Source organism: Bos grunniens, chromosome 5, assembly GCF_055505025.1.
Source record: "Bos grunniens cultivar Pamir isolate PY7600 chromosome 5, Bosgru_T2T1.0, whole genome shotgun sequence".
In the NCBI taxonomy this organism is placed as follows: Eukaryota; Metazoa; Chordata; class Mammalia; order Artiodactyla; family Bovidae; genus Bos; species Bos grunniens.
The window spans coordinates 105,152,766-105,168,615 of NC_141169.1; the positions used below are offsets into that span (position 1 = coordinate 105,152,766).

A 15,850-nucleotide genomic window follows, 5' to 3' on the forward strand; every position below is an offset into this window, starting at 1 on the left:
CTCATCTGTCTGTGGGATTTCCCAGGCAAGAATACTGGAGTGGGTAGCCATTTCCTTCTGGGGATGTTCCCGATGCACAGATCGAAACCCAGTCTGCTGCATTGCAGGCAGATTCTTTATTGTGTGAGCTACCAGACCTACAGCAATGAAAGGGTTTGATTCTTCTCCATGAAAGCACCCAACCATACATGACACAATCAACGCTTCAATCAAAAAGTTGATGTTCAATCAATGTTGAACATCATGCGGTGTTCACACAATGTTCAATCAAAAAGTTGAACAAATTGGGCTACAAAATTTTGCCTCATCTGCCGTATTCACCTGACCTCTACCTCTGTTTCTCCCAACTACTGCTACTTCAAGCAGCTTAAAAACTTTTTGCAGGGAAAATGCTTCCACAACCAGCATGATGTGGAAAATCCTTTCCAAGAATTCATTGAATCACGAAGCCTGGATTTTAACACCACAGGAATAAACGTATTTCTCATTGGCAAAAATGTGTTTATTGTATTAGTCCCTGTTTTGATTGATAAAACTGTGTTTGAGCCTAGTTATAATGATTAAATGTTAAATTTCACAGTCCAAAACTGCAATTATGTTTGCACCAATCTAATAGATTAAGCGAGGAAACCTGGGCTCCAGGCCTGTGACTTCTCTGTGCCTACTTGCTCTAGCTGCTAGCTCTGTTAGGCAGATAGGAGTGATGTCACACCAGTCCTGGACTAAGTCCAGAAACAGGAGATTCTATTCTCTCTCTCAAAGGGTTTTGGGATAAGACTGTAATTGAAATGAGATTTTACTAACTATGAGGTTGAAGCTGCTCTCAGGTATACATCTCCTCCCTATGGTAGTGCTTTGGTATTGACTCATCTCTTTTTCTCTCTTAGTGTCCAGCTCTCAAGGGCAAAGTTCAGAAGATCCTAATCTGGAAGTGGGGTCAGCCACCATCTCCCACGCCAGTGCCTCGGCCCCCAGATGCTGATCCCAACACTCCGTCCCCCAAGCCCTTGGAGGGGCGGCCGGAGCGGCAGTTCTTCGTCAAGTGGCAAGGGATGTCATACTGGCACTGCTCCTGGGTGTCTGAGCTGCAGGTGAGCCTGGGAGAGACTGGATGGGGGCGGCAGTGAGAGTACAGCCTGTGGAGAGAAGGGTGGCTATCACTCTTGCTGATGTCTTTCTCGTCCTGCTTGCAGTTGGAGCTACACTGTCAAGTGATGTTCCGAAACTATCAGCGCAAGAATGACATGGATGAACCACCCTCTGGGGACTTCGGTGGTGACGAGGAGAAGAGTCGGAAGCGGAAGAACAAGGACCCTAAATTCGCTGAGATGGAGGAGCGCTTCTATCGCTATGGGATAAAGCCCGAGTGGATGATGATCCACCGAATTCTCAACCACAGGTACCGATGGAGCCGGCCGGGCATCCTGGAGGTGGGCTGCGTATCCTCAGGGGATTCAGAAAATGGACCTCACCAGTAACTTACAGTCGGACAAGACACTCAGTGTGTTATTTATTAACTGACTGAATCCTGGCCTTTGAGCCATAGACTGTAGATTAGAGATCATTTTTGGTGCAAAGACTGGTGGACCAGATGTATTGGTTCCGAATCCATGTGGCATCTGGCCTCCTCAGAGGCCTGGTTTGGAACATCTATTGTTGGCGGTTTCTGAGAGCAAGACTGACTGGGGAGCTGAGCAGGGGGCCTTCTGGCTCAGAGCTTTCTCCTCTTGACCTTACAGCGTGGACAAGAAGGGCCACGTCCACTACTTGATCAAGTGGCGGGACCTACCCTATGACCAGGCATCCTGGGAGAGTGAGGATGTGGAGATTCAGGACTATGACCTGTTCAAGCAGAGCTACTGGAATCACAGGTGAGCGACCTCAGTGATCAGAGCTGCTGCTTATTGAGAAGGACCCCTGGCAGCGCTGTGACATCTCTGTCCTCTTTAGGGAGTTGATGAGGGGTGAGGAGGGACGACCAGGCAAGAAGCTCAAGAAGGTGAAGCTGAGGAAGTTGGAGAGGCCCCCTGAAACCCCAACGGTTGATGTGAGTTGGCAGAAAAGGGCGGGCAGGACGATGTGTCTTCTGTGCTCCTCTGACGGTGGTCTAAGACATTCAAGTCAGTGTGGCTAAAATGCTTCACACAGATGGCTTCCTGGTGTCTCCACGTCTCTGGAAACCAGGAAAAGTACTGGGAATACTTTTATTTTCTTTTCCCTCGTCAGAAAAGCAAAAACATAGGCATAACGTGGAGGAGTCACACACCAAGCTTTTATGAAACTTGTTTTGGAACTTGCGTCTTTTGAGCCTTAATTCATGGCTCAGTTCCTTGGGGTTTTGTGTAAAATATGAGTAAGGTTAAGGTTAAAAGTAAATTTATGGAGAACGTAGAACTTTTCACCTGGTAGATCTTGACTGGTAGAATTATTGTGCTGCCAGGGAGACTGTGACGTGTCAGTCTTCTAATGTCTGTGGGACCAAGACCTCCATCTTGCCTTGCTTCTTGCAGGACCCTAAGTAAAACACAAACTTAAAATAACCGTTAAGCACCTTTTCCCCTGCCAGTCTTTTGTGGCGTCCTTGAGTAGGCTCTAGTGAGCATGTGTGAGGAGGAGCAGCTACTGTCTTAGGGAAGGAAAGGAATTCCTCACCAGCTCATGACTTCCTCTTTTCCTCCTTCAGCCAACAGTGAAGTATGAGCGCCAGCCAGAGTACCTGGATGCTACGGGTGGGACCCTGCACCCCTATCAGATGGAAGGCCTGAACTGGCTACGCTTCTCCTGGGCTCAGGGCACCGACACCATCTTGGCCGACGAGATGGGCCTTGGGAAGACGGTGCAGACTGCAGTCTTCCTGTACTCCCTCTACAAGGAGGTACGAAAGCTGGGGCTACTGGCTTTGTGTCTGGGGGAATGTTCTGTGTTCAGGGTCTTCTCTTGCACTCCCAAGAGACAGAGAAAGGAAAAAAAAAAACTAGTCTCTGACCTGGAGAACAGTGTTGAGTTGACAGTAAGAGAGACCTAAGTACCCAGAGACAGATGGGAGGGAGTGGAGCCTTGGGGAGGTTAGTGGTGGGTGCCCGGAGCCTCAGTCCTGGGGGTCGGCTGGGCGCTGAGATGAGCAGAACAGTGGGTGAAGCCAGTGTGGAGAGACCAGTGTGTGAGCTCCCTGGAGGCAGGCCTGGACCTGTGGGAAGGAGGCGGCTGGGTGTGTTTGTATCCTGGGGAGGGAGGAGGGGCAGCAGCAGTGCACAGGCCAGTCCTCTGCCTGCTGGAGGGGCCGGGTACCAGACAGTGGACACTGGGGTTTTGTGTGGGGTCCTGAGTCCTCACTCTCCCTCTGCTCTTCTTCCTCACAGGGTCATTCCAAAGGCCCCTTCCTAGTGAGCGCCCCTCTTTCTACCATCATCAATTGGGAGCGGGAGTTTGAAATGTGGGCTCCAGATATGTACGTGGTGACCTACGTGGGTGACAAAGACAGCCGTGCTATCATCCGAGAGAATGAGTTCTCCTTTGAAGACAATGCCATTCGTGGTGGCAAGAAGGCTTCCCGCATGAAGGTACCTGAGAGAGGCAGGGGTAGGGTAGAGTTGTTGCTATGGCGTCCTTGAGTCTGGTCCCTGGGGTGAGGTGAGAGGAGGGAATTCCCCCACTCCCACCCTCCCCGGCCAGTCCCTTGACTCGGCCTGGATACGAGTGACCAAGTCACCTTCTTGTGCAGAAAGAGGCATCTGTGAAGTTTCATGTGCTGCTGACATCCTATGAGTTGATCACCATTGACATGGCCATCTTGGGCTCTATTGACTGGGCCTGCCTCATTGTGGATGAAGCCCATCGGCTCAAGAACAATCAGTCTAAGGTGAGGGGCCGGGGAGCTGTGGCCTCCAGTTTTAGGGTTCTGGTACCATCTACTCAGGAAGAGGAGACCTAGGAGCACGGGAGACGGAAAAAGGATCTCTGCCTTCCTTACTCACTCATGATAGATAAGGCTTGGAGGCCAGGCCTTAGAAGAGAGATGGAGGACATTGCTGGTGGTCCAGTGGTTAGGACTCTGCACTTCTACTCCGGGGTGGGGGTGTGGGGCACGGGTTCATTAGCTAGTTGGGGAGCTAAGATTGCAAAGTGTGGCTGAAAGAAAAAGTCACTGTGGAAAGAAGATAAAGAATAATAAAAAAAAAATTTTTTTAAGAGAGATAGAGGTAGGGGCAGGGGCTTAACTGCTGGGCGGTAAAACGGGACTTTACAAAGAAGTACTGGAGTCCTGTTTTCATTGCACTCCACTTCTCTCCATCTGCTTCACCAGTTTTTCCGGGTTCTAAATGGCTACTCACTCCAGCACAAGCTGTTGCTGACAGGGACTCCACTGCAGAACAATCTAGAAGAGTTGTTCCACCTGCTCAACTTCCTCACCCCTGAGAGGTTCCAGTAAGTGTGTGCTTGTCCACAGTCAGCTCCTCATCCTTCCTGCTCCTTCTGCCTCCTGCGTCATGTCCCTTCCCTTCCCCTCTCCAACAGCTTCTTTCCTTTTCCTTCTGAAGCAATTTGGAAGGCTTCCTGGAGGAGTTTGCGGACATTGCCAAGGAGGACCAGATTAAAAAGCTGCATGACATGCTGGGCCCTCACATGTTGCGGCGGCTCAAGGCTGACGTGTTCAAGAACATGCCGTCCAAGACAGAGCTGATCGTGCGTGTGGAGTTGAGCCCCATGCAGAAGTGAGTGTGGAGAAACGGGGTGCTGGCTCCGTTTGGCAGACACAGCTAGACACGCAGGCCCATCTGTGTGGTGTTTGCCAGTCCTCCCCGTACTCTGATGTGAGATGGGTGGTGACCAAGCCAGTGAGGCTCAAAGGAACCTGTGGCCGGGGTGCTGGGTCCAGAGTACTCAGCGCTTCCTTCCCTTGTTTAAAAAGATGGCAATGGCGCTTCTTGGGTTTCCTCAGTCCCAAAGTGAGAGGTGTTGGAAGGAAGGCCCCAGACCCTGGAACCACATGGTGAGCCAGGTGACGACTCTCGAGGGTGATATCTCTTACCCTGTCGTCTACACAGGAAATACTACAAGTACATCCTCACTCGGAATTTTGAAGCCCTCAATGCCCGAGGGGGTGGCAACCAGGTCTCTCTGCTGAATGTGGTGATGGATCTTAAGAAGTGCTGCAACCACCCATATCTCTTCCCCGTGGCCGCCATGGTAACTCTGCCACCCCTTGTCCATCCCTGGGTGGGGACTGCTCCGTGTGGGGTTTCTTTCTTTATTTTTTTTCTTTTTTGCTCCTCTCTAGGAAGCCCCTAAGATGCCTAACGGCATGTATGACGGCAGTGCCCTCATCAGAGCATCCGGGAAATTATTGCTGCTTCAGAAGATGCTCAAGAACCTCAAGGAGGGTGGGCACCGTGTCCTCATCTTCTCCCAGGTAACTTCCGGGTAGCAGTGGACAGCTCAGAGACGTACGGGAGGAGTTTCGTCTAATTAATCCCGTAATTTAACTCTGCTCCTCTTCAGATGACCAAGATGCTGGACCTGCTAGAGGACTTCCTGGAACACGAAGGTTATAAATATGAACGTATTGATGGGGGAATCACTGGGAACATGCGTCAGGAGGCCATTGACCGCTTCAATGGTAAGAGGGGAGGAATGGCTTTGATCCTGGCATCTTCACTCACTCAGAGCTCTCGACCTATCACTTGTTCTCTCACATCTGTTTTTCTGGGTAGTGGTTCAGGGTCTTTTGTCGACATGGAAGAGTACTTTTGAATTTCTTGACTGGAAGAATGTATCAGATTATTTCTGGGAGATTGTTAATTCCCTATGGAGTCTTTGTTCTCTCTGCTGAAAAGAAGGGCACTTCATTTAATCATCTTCATTGCTGAGGCCTGGGAGGGACCCAGATTTATCCAGATTTACCAAGCCCAGATAGCAAGCTAGTGGCAGGCTTGTCTCAGTAGCTGCTACCACCTCCTCCTCTTTTTTTTTTTTTTTAGCTTTATAACTTGAGATAGTTTTGAACACAAAAGTTCAAAAAAATAACATAGCGAGTCCATGTATACCTTTCACCGGGCTTTTCTTGATAACTTACATGACCACAGTACAATGTTCAAATCCAGGAAATTAACATTGGTGTCTAGTATACTACTAACCAGGTCATAGACTTGAACGTCACCACTGACCATGTGTCAGGATCCACTCACAGATCCCACATCACTCATAGTTGTTGTCTTTTCCACTTCTTCATTCTTTTTTACTCATGATGTTGATATCTTTGATGGTGACTGGTCAGCTTCTTTATAGAATGTTTAGCTTTTCTAATACCAGTCTAGTTGATGTTTTCTCATGATTTGATCAATGTTAGACATTTCGGGCAGGAGTCTGCAAGAGTGATGCGGTGTCCTTTTCAGTGCATCATTCCCAAGGACTATGTGACAGTGATAATGTTCCACTGCTGGTGTTGGCCTTGATTACTTGGTTCAGGTGGTGTCTGCCTAAGTTCTCCCCTGTAAGGTTTTCTTCATTGTGATTGATAAATTCCTTTAGGGGACACTTGAGCCCATGGTGACATCCTATTTCTTCTTAAACTTTCACACACATCTCAGTATCTGTTGTTGCTCTTTGCTTACGACACCATTATTGATACTTCGGTGTTTGCCTAAAGAGGTGTGTTTTTTTTTTGTTTTTTTTTTAATTTTTTTAATTCAAGTATAGTTGGTTTACAGTGTTGGGTTAATTTCTGCTGTACAGCAGAGTGATTGAGTCATACATATATACAAGTCTTTTTTAAAAATGTATCTTCTTTTTCATATTCTTTTCCACTGTGGTGTATCACAAGATACTGAACACAGTTCTTTGTGCTGTACACAGTAGGACCTGTTGTTTATCCATCCTATATGTAGCGTTTTGCATCTGCTAATGAGGTTTTGTATATCTGATGCTCCTTATACTTTTGTTCATTGGAATTGTGGTTCCTCTCTTAGCACCAGGTGCTCAGCAGTTTTGCTTCCTGCTTTCCACTCGAGCTGGGGGCCTTGGAATCAATCTGGCTACTGCTGACACAGTTATTATCTACGACTCTGATTGGAACCCCCATAATGACATCCAGGTGAGCAGAGGCAGCAGCCTTGGCATATAGTAACTTACTGGAAATGCACAGTGTTCTCTGTGAGGGCTCCACCATCTGGAATTAGTTGTTTCAGGGGAAAACAATAGATTCTTTTTAAATGTCTTTTACCTTATTGTAAGCTGGAGAGTTTGGGTTCGCTCTGGTCCTGTTTTGGGTAACACGGTAGAGGATGGTGTCTGGGAGCAGGGGTGCAAAAGGAAGTTGCATGAGGCAAGCTGCAGCTCGAGCCTCATGCTGGGTTTGGCTTACTATGTGAAAGTCAGGGCAAAAAAACACGGTTACTTCAGTTTTTGTCTTCGTTTTGTATCCAACTCCAGGCCTTTAGCAGAGCTCACCGTATTGGGCAAAATAAGAAGGTGATGATTTACCGGTTTGTGACCCGTGCGTCTGTGGAAGAGCGCATCACGCAGGTGGCCAAGAAAAAGATGATGCTGACGCATCTCGTTGTTCGGCCTGGGCTGGGCTCCAAGACTGGATCCATGTCCAAACAGGAGCTTGATGATATCCTCAAGTTTGGCACCGAGGAGCTGTTCAAAGATGAGGCCACAGATGGAGGTGAGCTGGTCAGGAACTTGTGTTGGTGTGGGGTGTGGCTGCTCTAAAGGGCATCTTTGATCCTGAGGGTCTTGGGACTCAGACCTCAGGTCTGTGGGGCTAGCTTTCTCCACTGCAGCTGCTGATGCTAACTGGGGGTGTGGACCCCTGATTCTTTATAGGAGGAGACAACAAAGAGGGAGAAGATAGCAGTGTCATCCACTATGACGATAAAGCCATTGAACGACTGCTGGACCGGAACCAGGATGAGACTGAAGACACGGAGCTACAGGGCATGAATGAATATTTGAGCTCATTCAAAGTGGCCCAGTATGTGGTGCGAGAAGAAGAAATGGGGGTGAGTATGAGTCCAATGCGGTGCTTGGTGATTCGTCCAAAAGTTGGAGTTGAGACCACGACGGTATTTGAGACGAGGAAAACATCTGTAGGCAAATTAGTACAGTGATTATTTTTTCACCTCTTTGAAAAGAAATTCTGTAAGTATGAGCAAATCACATTCACTTCTTGGACGTAACTGGCCACATTTCACACTCAAAGCATTTATATTAACTGCTTTATTAGACTCTTACTTTATTTTCTCTTATGCATTTTATTAGCTCTATAAATAGACTTTGGATTGCTAACCCAACTGTCTCCAGAGAAAAGGTAGGAGGTGTGATATGTACTTAGCCTGTCTTCCTGTACTTTTGGAAACAATTGTTTTTCCTTTTTCCCTTCTGTTTCCTGGGTCTTTTAAAACAGAAAACAAAGAATACTCAGTTACGAATGTGTGGACTCTAATATTTTTCCCCCAATGTAATAATAGAGTATGGAATTAAAGAAAAAAAATTCTTTCCCTTCTGGTCCCCTTTGAGCCACCCAGGTCAAGGTTCTTTGAATTGACATCAGTTTCTGATGATCTTTGACATCTATTCTCATCCTTCCAACTCTGAATCATTCCTCTTGCTGTTTTTCTGATATGTATCTTAACCTCAGTGTTGTGTGCTTATGGCTAAAAAGTCTGACTGGTCTGCAGCCTAGTAGTCTTCAGTCAAAACTGCCCTCCTGTCAGGGTGGCCCACATTTGGGAGGGACCCTGGGAGGGACCCAGGGCAGAAGGTGCTGAGTGGCTGCAAGAGAGGGCTGGTACTCTCCCTCCCACTGTTAACCTTTCCTGACGATGGCCCTCTAGGTGGCTGCATAAAGTTTTATTTTTTGAATATTACAGCCCTCCATATGTGTAGCTCCTACATCTACAGATTCAGTTGTGCCCTGTGTGGTACTGTAGTATTTACTGTTGAGAAATATCTGTGTGTGAGTGGACTCATGTAGGTCAAACCTGTGTTGTTCAGGGGTCAGCTGTAAGTCTCCTGATTCAAAATTCAGAAGCTATAGAAGTATCTCTTCCCCACCCCAGTCCTTTGGCTACCTAGCACCCTCGCTGGGGATAAGTGATATTTATTTTACAAACTATTTTATATACATGTAAATCACATATGTGTGTATGTATATATATAGACGTGTATATACACAGAAACACCTTTTTCCCTTTTTCTTTTAAGGAAAGTAGTTTTTTCTAAAGTTGAAGTATTGTTCCACAGGGAAGTCCCCAGGTCCTCTTCTAAGTGAGGTATAGCAGTAGACAAGGAGACATGGGGCTTGGATCCTAGTGAACAGTAAGAAGGGAATTTCCTGGTGATCCAGTGGTTAGGACTCCACGCTCTCACTACTGAGGGCCCAGGTTCAGCCTTTGATCAGGGAACTGGGATCCTGTAAGCCACATGGCACAGCCAAAAAAAGAAGGGAGTGGTTATTCTTTTCTGCTCCTTGTGGTTAGACAGGGTCCTGAGACAGTTTTGAGCAGTGGGTTGTTGCAGAATCCTCAGTTCGTGGCTGAAGCATTTATTTGTTGGTGTAGGACTCTCTAGTGCTGTCTTCCTCCTCTGTCGTGTGAGCACATCCAGAGAGAGGAGTATGAGATCAGAGCAGTCTGGAACGCTGAGGCCCCCACACTGGAGAGAGGTATCTGTTCTGGAGAGTCCCCCGGATCTGTAATGGACATTGTAGGAACAAGAAATAAACTTCTGTTGTGTTAAATCACACCACACAAAAATGGGAAGAATAGTTGATTTACAATGCTGTGTATATTTCTGCTGGGCAACAAAGTGATTCAGTTATACTTTTTAATATATATATGTATATATACACATTTTCTTTATATATATTCTTATCTGTTATGTTATCATAGGATGTTATATATAGTTCCTTGTGCTATACAGTAGGACCTTGTGGTTTATCTCTTCTATATATGAAAGCTTACATCTGCTAATCCCAACCTCCCACTGCAGTCCCTTCCCCTTGGCAACTACCCGTCTGTTCTCTAGGTCCATGATTCTGTTCCATAGATAGGTTTGTGTCATACTTTCAGATTCCATGTATAAGTGATATGGTATTTGTTTCTGACTATGATCATTTCTAGTTGCATCCCTGTTGCTATGTAAGGAAAGTGGCTTCTCCATGATGTTCTGTACCTCACTTTTGTCTACCTGATCTTAGAAGATTTATTTTATCCAAATCAGTACAGAAAGAACTTCTGCCTCACCCCCCTGTGTAATATGTCACCATTTGAAAGTACCATAATTTATTTACTTAAAAAAATGAGATACAATATAAAATACTATTATATTAAAGGTGTATGATGTGATTTGGTATATCGTATCAAATCATAATGGTTTGTATGTATTGCAAGATGTCACCCCAGTAAGTTTAGTTCTGTTACCATATATATAGTATTAACTTTTTTTTCTTGTGATGAGAGCTTTTAAGAACTGTTCTTTTACTATAATAGCAACTTTCAGATGTGCAGTATGGTATTAACTAGAGTTTCCATGCTGTGTATAAAATCATCATAACTTAAATTTATACCTTTTGACTCTCTTCATCCATTTCACCCCCCCATAATTTATTCAGGTTCCCTAATGGTGGAGATGTAGGTTGTTTCTTATATCAATGCTGTTAACAGCTTAATTCTAATGTAAAGGATTTGGAACTGGTGGTCCTAAACTATCGGAAAAAAAAAAGTGAAGACTTTCAGAGGAGCATAAACATTATGGGGATATAAGAGGATATGTAATTTTTTTTTCACAGTTGATAAACTTTTATGAAGTTTATGAAGAACAGAAAGGGCTTATGGCCCTTCTACTTTATTGCTTGGGAGAATCTTCTGCAGTATTTCAGAAGCTTCTCCATTCTGCCTTGCTAAGGCTGTAATCTCTTTCCTACATTTTACCATCTCCCAACTGTTTGTGTGTCAGTAAAAGGGGTTAAAAGAATGCATATTGTCTCTTCATCCTTCTATCTTGTGATAACAGCTTGTCCTGTCAATTAAATTTCTTTCAAGTTCTTAGGTTCAAGCAGGTACACCATGTATTTCAGAGTCAAGTCATGAACAGCAGCTAACAGAGTGGGAACTGTGAGGACCAGGGGTAGCTGGGGGTGCAGCAGCCCTGAGTCCTGGCCCTCCCTCTGCCCCAGGAGGAAGAGGAGGTGGAACGGGAGATCATAAAACAGGAAGAAAGTGTGGATCCCGACTACTGGGAGAAATTGCTGCGGCACCATTATGAGCAGCAGCAAGAAGATCTGGCCCGAAACCTGGGCAAAGGAAAAAGAATTCGTAAACAGGTCAACTACAATGATGGCTCGCAGGAGGACCGAGGTGTGTGTGGCCGGCCCCGCCCCCCACCCATGGGCCGTTCCACTAGAGCAGTGGGCCCCGCTCATCTGCCCTCTCTCCCTCCAGATTGGCAGGACGACCAGTCCGACAACCAGTCCGATTATTCGGTGGCCTCAGAGGAAGGTGATGAAGACTTTGACGAACGTTCAGAAGGTGAGGCCCGTGCCTTTCTGTTGGATTTTTACCTGTTGCTTTGTCTAACATCCTGATCAGCGTCGCTCACACGTCCTTTTTCTTCTTGTAGCTCCCCGCAGGCCCAGTCGCAAGGGCCTGCGGAATGATAAAGATAAGCCATTGCCTCCTCTGTTGGCCCGTGTTGGTGGGAATATTGAAGTGAGTACCACTCGGTCCTAGGGCAGGGTGGGTGCGAGTGGCTGTCGGGTCTTGGGGGAGTTGGGTTGCCTCCCTCTCACCTGGCTCCTTCTGCCCCCAGGTTCTTGGTTTTAATGCTCGTCAGCGAAAAGCCTTTCTTAATGCAATTATGCGCTATGGGATGCCCCCTCAGGATGCTTTTACCACCCAGTGGCTCGTGCGGGATCTGCGAGGCAAATCTGAGAAGGAGTTCAAGTAAGTCGAGTGCTTGGTTGAGCACTGTAAAGCAAGGCCTCTGAGTCCGGGTCTTTCTGCACACTGGAGCCTGCTGTGCCAGGAGGCACTTCTGCTGAAGCTGGAAGTGCAGCTGCTAGGAGAAGGGCTCTCTGTTCCCTGCTTCCCCAGCAGAGGACCTGGGGCACAGCGTGGGGTCTGGAGACCAGCTCTCAGCACCATGGCGGGCTTTACCTCACATGGAGCCACAGTCATTTCCAGCATGAGGCCTGACTGCCCTGCGGGTGGGAAGGAGTCTGGTCTGGGAGCTGGCTGCTCTTTAACCTGTTTCTGTTTCTTTACCACAGGGCTTATGTCTCACTTTTTATGCGGCATTTATGTGAGCCGGGAGCAGATGGGGCCGAGACCTTTGCTGATGGCGTCCCCCGAGAAGGCCTCTCTCGCCAGCATGTCCTTACTCGGATTGGGGTTATGTCCTTGATTCGCAAGAAGGTGAGCCCTGAGCCTCCCTCGGTGATCCAGGGCTTATAGTGGGAGCTGGAGAGCCAGCAGGGAAGGAGCCTAGTTGGACTCGGGTCTTCAACCTCTTGTCCCATTGCTGCAGGTTCAGGAGTTTGAACATGTTAACGGGCGCTGGAGCATGCCTGAACTCGCAGAAGTAGAGGAAAATAAGAAAATGTCCCAGCCAGGGTCACCGTCCCCAAAGACTCCTACCCCCTCCACTCCTGGGGACACACAACCCAATACTCCAGCTCCTGCCCCGCCTGCCGGTGAGTGCTCCTGGGTGTTAGTCCTCTGTCCTCTTCTTTTTGTCCTGGCCTGTGGTTTTTCTGTTCCCCTGTGCTGAGTTCTCAGGGGACTCCGGCAGGACGCACAGCAAGCTCCCTCTCAGTTTAGGAGGGCCGTCCTGAGAATAGGGCTGGCTCTTAAAGGCACGAGAGGACAGTTTAAGATGAGACAGACTGAGAAGGCATGACCTTCTCTTTGATCTGGGACCTTCTTAATTAATGTCTATTGTTGGTCTGCAGAGGATGGGATAAAAGTAGAGGAAAATAACCTCAAAGAAGAAGAGAGTGCAGAGGCAGAGAAGGAGGTGAAGTCTGTACCCCCTGAGGCCGCCGTTGAGGTGAGAGGGTGACAGACGCCACACTGGAGGCCGTGGGATTGGCCCATTCTCCCTGTGGGAGGCTGGCCCGTCTGCTTCAACCTCTGTCTTCTCTCTTTTGAAGTGTACACAGCCCCCTGCTCCTGCCTCAGAGGAGGAGAAGGTCCCAGTGGAGCCTCCTGAGGGAGAGGAGAAAGTGGAAAAGGCAGAGGTCAAGGAGAGAACAGAGGAAGCGATGGAGACAGATCCGAAAGGTATGTCAATCTGCGTGCCCTGCAGACCCTGCGAACCAAAGGACTTCGACTTGCAGCCCAGCTGGAGGCAGTCCAGAGGAACTGACACACGGAAGACTCTTTCACCCCTGAGTTTAACTGTGGGCTTTTTGTCCCTCAGGACATCTTTTATGACTTTAATCATTAAGGTTTAGGTTTAGGACTATTTCAGATCTAACAGAGGTGGGGAGCACTCTTGTTTAGGTATGTTCTCAGTGCCATCTATTCCCCCCAGGTAATGCTGATGTGGAGAAGGTGGAGGAGAAGGCAGCAGTTGATCTGACTCCCATCGTGGTGGAGGACAAAGGTGGGTGTTTGGAGAAGCCAACTGTACTGTAAAAGGACTCTATTGCTGAAAGGAAGAACTTTGTCTCCCAGACACCTCTCCGCCCACAGGCTCCCCATCCATACTGATAGAATCATTTTATCCCAAGCTAAAAGACTCCCCCTCTCCCCACCTGTGATGGTCAGTGGGCTGGTGGCACCTTTTTGTGGGTTTAAGAAACAGTTACATGTGGGGACTTCCCTGATGGTCCAGTGGTTAAGACTGCTCTCCCAACGCAGGGGGCCCAGGTTCAATCCCTGGTCAGAGAACTAGAGCTCACATGCTGCAACTACGACACAGTGCAGCCAAATATATACATATATATATATATATATATATATATATATATATATATATATATATATAAAACACGTGGAGAAAGGGTGGAAGTAGATGGGTGGTCTCGTAGCACACGGTGCTGTATGTACCGGTAAGGGCCATGGTGCTGTCTTCTGTCTAGAGCTGACATTTCTCTTCTGTCTGTTCTGTAGAAGAGAAGAAAGAAGAAGAGGAGAAAAAAGAGGTGATGCTTCAGAATGGAGAGACCCCCAAGGACCTGAATGATGAGAAGCAGAAGAAAAATATTAAACAGCGTTTCATGTTCAACATTGCAGATGGTGGTTTTACGGGTATGAAAAAGGGGCCCACTGGAAAGATTCAAGGTGAAATTAGGGTTCTTGTCAGAAACCAAGGTACGGAGACTTTGGCTCTCCTAGAGGGAATGCCAGGCCTACAGCACACTCCTCTGGGGTCCCTGTTACAAAGCCAAAGGCACAGTAAGTTGGTACCGGGTCAGGAGTTAAGTAGCTGAATCCTCAGTGGTGTCTGCCTTTGTGTTTCTCCCCGTTCCCCATACCTCTCTTCAGAGCTGCACTCCCTGTGGCAGAATGAGGAGCGGGCAGCCACTGTCACCAAGAAGACTTACGAGATCTGGCACCGACGCCATGACTACTGGCTACTGGCTGGCATCATAAAGTATCCTTTGCCTGAGTCCAATCCAAGGTTCTGGTGGGATTTCTGCCGGTCTAACAGTTGGATGTTCTTACTTTCCCTTGTTTCATTTTTCCTGAGCGATTAATTTTCCAACAGCCATGGCTATGCCCGTTGGCAGGACATCCAGAATGATCCACGCTATGCCATCCTCAATGAACCTTTCAAGGGGGAAATGAACCGTGGCAATTTCTTAGAGATCAAGAATAAGTTTCTAGCCCGAAGGTTCAAGGTGAGCAGGAATGGGAGGAATACAGGCTTTATGGGATGGCCTTTAGAGTGCAGAAGGGACTGCAGAGGAAGTCTGGTCATTCAGCTATACTGTATGTTTTCCTGGGTACTTAACTGTGTATCCTGTGAATGGCTTTGCTCCCAAGTATCTTAGAGATCAAGACAGACTTGAAAAGTAAGCAGTTACTTAATGGCTGAAGATGACTGCCTGACAAATGACAGAGACCAGCACCATGGGTGTGCTAGGGGACCTCTGCAGGTTGGAGTGTTCAGGAAAGACACAAGTGTGATTGAATTGACTGTAAGGAGGCGGGGCTGTCAGTTCCTGAGTCTGTGCGGATGAGGGGTGGGGAGATTCAGAGACGTAGACCTCCATTTTTAGAAATGCTGGGGCTAATATGCCCAGGACTGAAGGGACACCTTTGTCAGGAATGCAGCAAATTGTACTGAGGGCACCTTGTGGAGACATCAAAATGAAGACAAGGCACATGAATCTCAAGCTAAGTATTATAATTGGGGAGGGAGGAATGCATACCAGTGAGCCTTCCAACATCATGTGCCAAGTAGCAGGTGGCACAGGGACAGGCCTGGTGCCTGTTCTCAAGCTTTCAGTTTAAAGTAGCAGCAAATGTGTGGTCAAGTGTGTTTCAGTCTAAGTGTTGCGATGGAGACTGCTAAATCCATAAAGAAGTTCTCCAGGGGGAAGGTGGGGAGCGCTCACAAATGCTTCACGGAGAAGATGGAAGTTTTTTTCCTACAATTTTTTATTTTTTTTAATGACCACTTTTAAAGTCTTACTGAATTTGTTACAATATTGCTTGTTTTATGTTTTGGTTGTTTGGCCAGGAAGCCTGTGGGATCTTAGTTCCATAACCAGGAATATAACCTGCACCCCTTGCCTTGGGAAGCAAGAGTTGTAACCACTGGACTACCAAAGAAATCCCCTTGGAATGAATAGAGATTTGTTGGATAGATAGAAACAGGAGGCTTTATGAACAAAAGG

The 15,850-nt window shown here is 47.3% G+C and overlaps 1 protein-coding gene and 1 non-coding gene across 20 annotated transcripts in view; both read left to right on the top strand.

Moving 5' to 3' along the window:
- Nucleotides 1-15,850, top strand: part of CHD4 (chromodomain helicase DNA binding protein 4) — a 34,499-nt gene that overhangs the window by 14,428 nt on the left and 4,221 nt on the right. For 10 of the 19 annotated variants that reach the window (XM_086402277.1, XM_086402273.1, XM_086402271.1 and 7 more), the window contains exons 11-37: nucleotides 888-1,091; nucleotides 1,194-1,399; nucleotides 1,740-1,871; nucleotides 1,951-2,047; nucleotides 2,684-2,875; nucleotides 3,360-3,560; nucleotides 3,722-3,859; nucleotides 4,304-4,425; nucleotides 4,539-4,712; nucleotides 5,046-5,187; nucleotides 5,279-5,410; nucleotides 5,500-5,617; nucleotides 6,966-7,090; nucleotides 7,429-7,666; nucleotides 7,828-8,003; nucleotides 11,180-11,360; nucleotides 11,445-11,531; nucleotides 11,623-11,711; nucleotides 11,812-11,945; nucleotides 12,272-12,416; nucleotides 12,529-12,694; nucleotides 12,953-13,050; nucleotides 13,154-13,283; nucleotides 13,537-13,608; nucleotides 14,118-14,255; nucleotides 14,493-14,601; nucleotides 14,716-14,848. In XM_086402277.1, the coding sequence (XP_086258403.1) occupies nucleotides 888-1,091; nucleotides 1,194-1,399; nucleotides 1,740-1,871; nucleotides 1,951-2,047; nucleotides 2,684-2,875; nucleotides 3,360-3,560; nucleotides 3,722-3,859; nucleotides 4,304-4,425; nucleotides 4,539-4,712; nucleotides 5,046-5,187; nucleotides 5,279-5,410; nucleotides 5,500-5,617; nucleotides 6,966-7,090; nucleotides 7,429-7,666; nucleotides 7,828-8,003; nucleotides 11,180-11,360; nucleotides 11,445-11,531; nucleotides 11,623-11,711; nucleotides 11,812-11,945; nucleotides 12,272-12,416; nucleotides 12,529-12,694; nucleotides 12,953-13,050; nucleotides 13,154-13,283; nucleotides 13,537-13,608; nucleotides 14,118-14,255; nucleotides 14,493-14,601; nucleotides 14,716-14,848 (3,879 nt within the window). Of the gene's footprint in view, nucleotides 1-887; nucleotides 1,092-1,193; nucleotides 1,400-1,739; nucleotides 1,872-1,950; nucleotides 2,048-2,683; nucleotides 2,876-3,359; nucleotides 3,561-3,721; nucleotides 3,860-4,303; nucleotides 4,426-4,538; nucleotides 4,713-5,045; nucleotides 5,188-5,278; nucleotides 5,411-5,499; nucleotides 5,618-6,965; nucleotides 7,091-7,428; nucleotides 7,667-7,827; nucleotides 8,004-11,179; nucleotides 11,532-11,622; nucleotides 11,712-11,811; nucleotides 11,946-12,271; nucleotides 12,417-12,528; nucleotides 12,695-12,952; nucleotides 13,051-13,153; nucleotides 13,284-13,536; nucleotides 13,609-14,117; nucleotides 14,256-14,492; nucleotides 14,602-14,715; nucleotides 14,849-15,850 lie in introns of all 19 variants that reach the window. The other 9 variants (XM_086402274.1, XM_086402275.1, XM_086402284.1 and 6 more) reach the window with 2 other exon arrangements.
- Nucleotides 12,734-12,871, top strand: LOC147372896 (small Cajal body-specific RNA 11). The gene has a single exon (XR_015164988.1).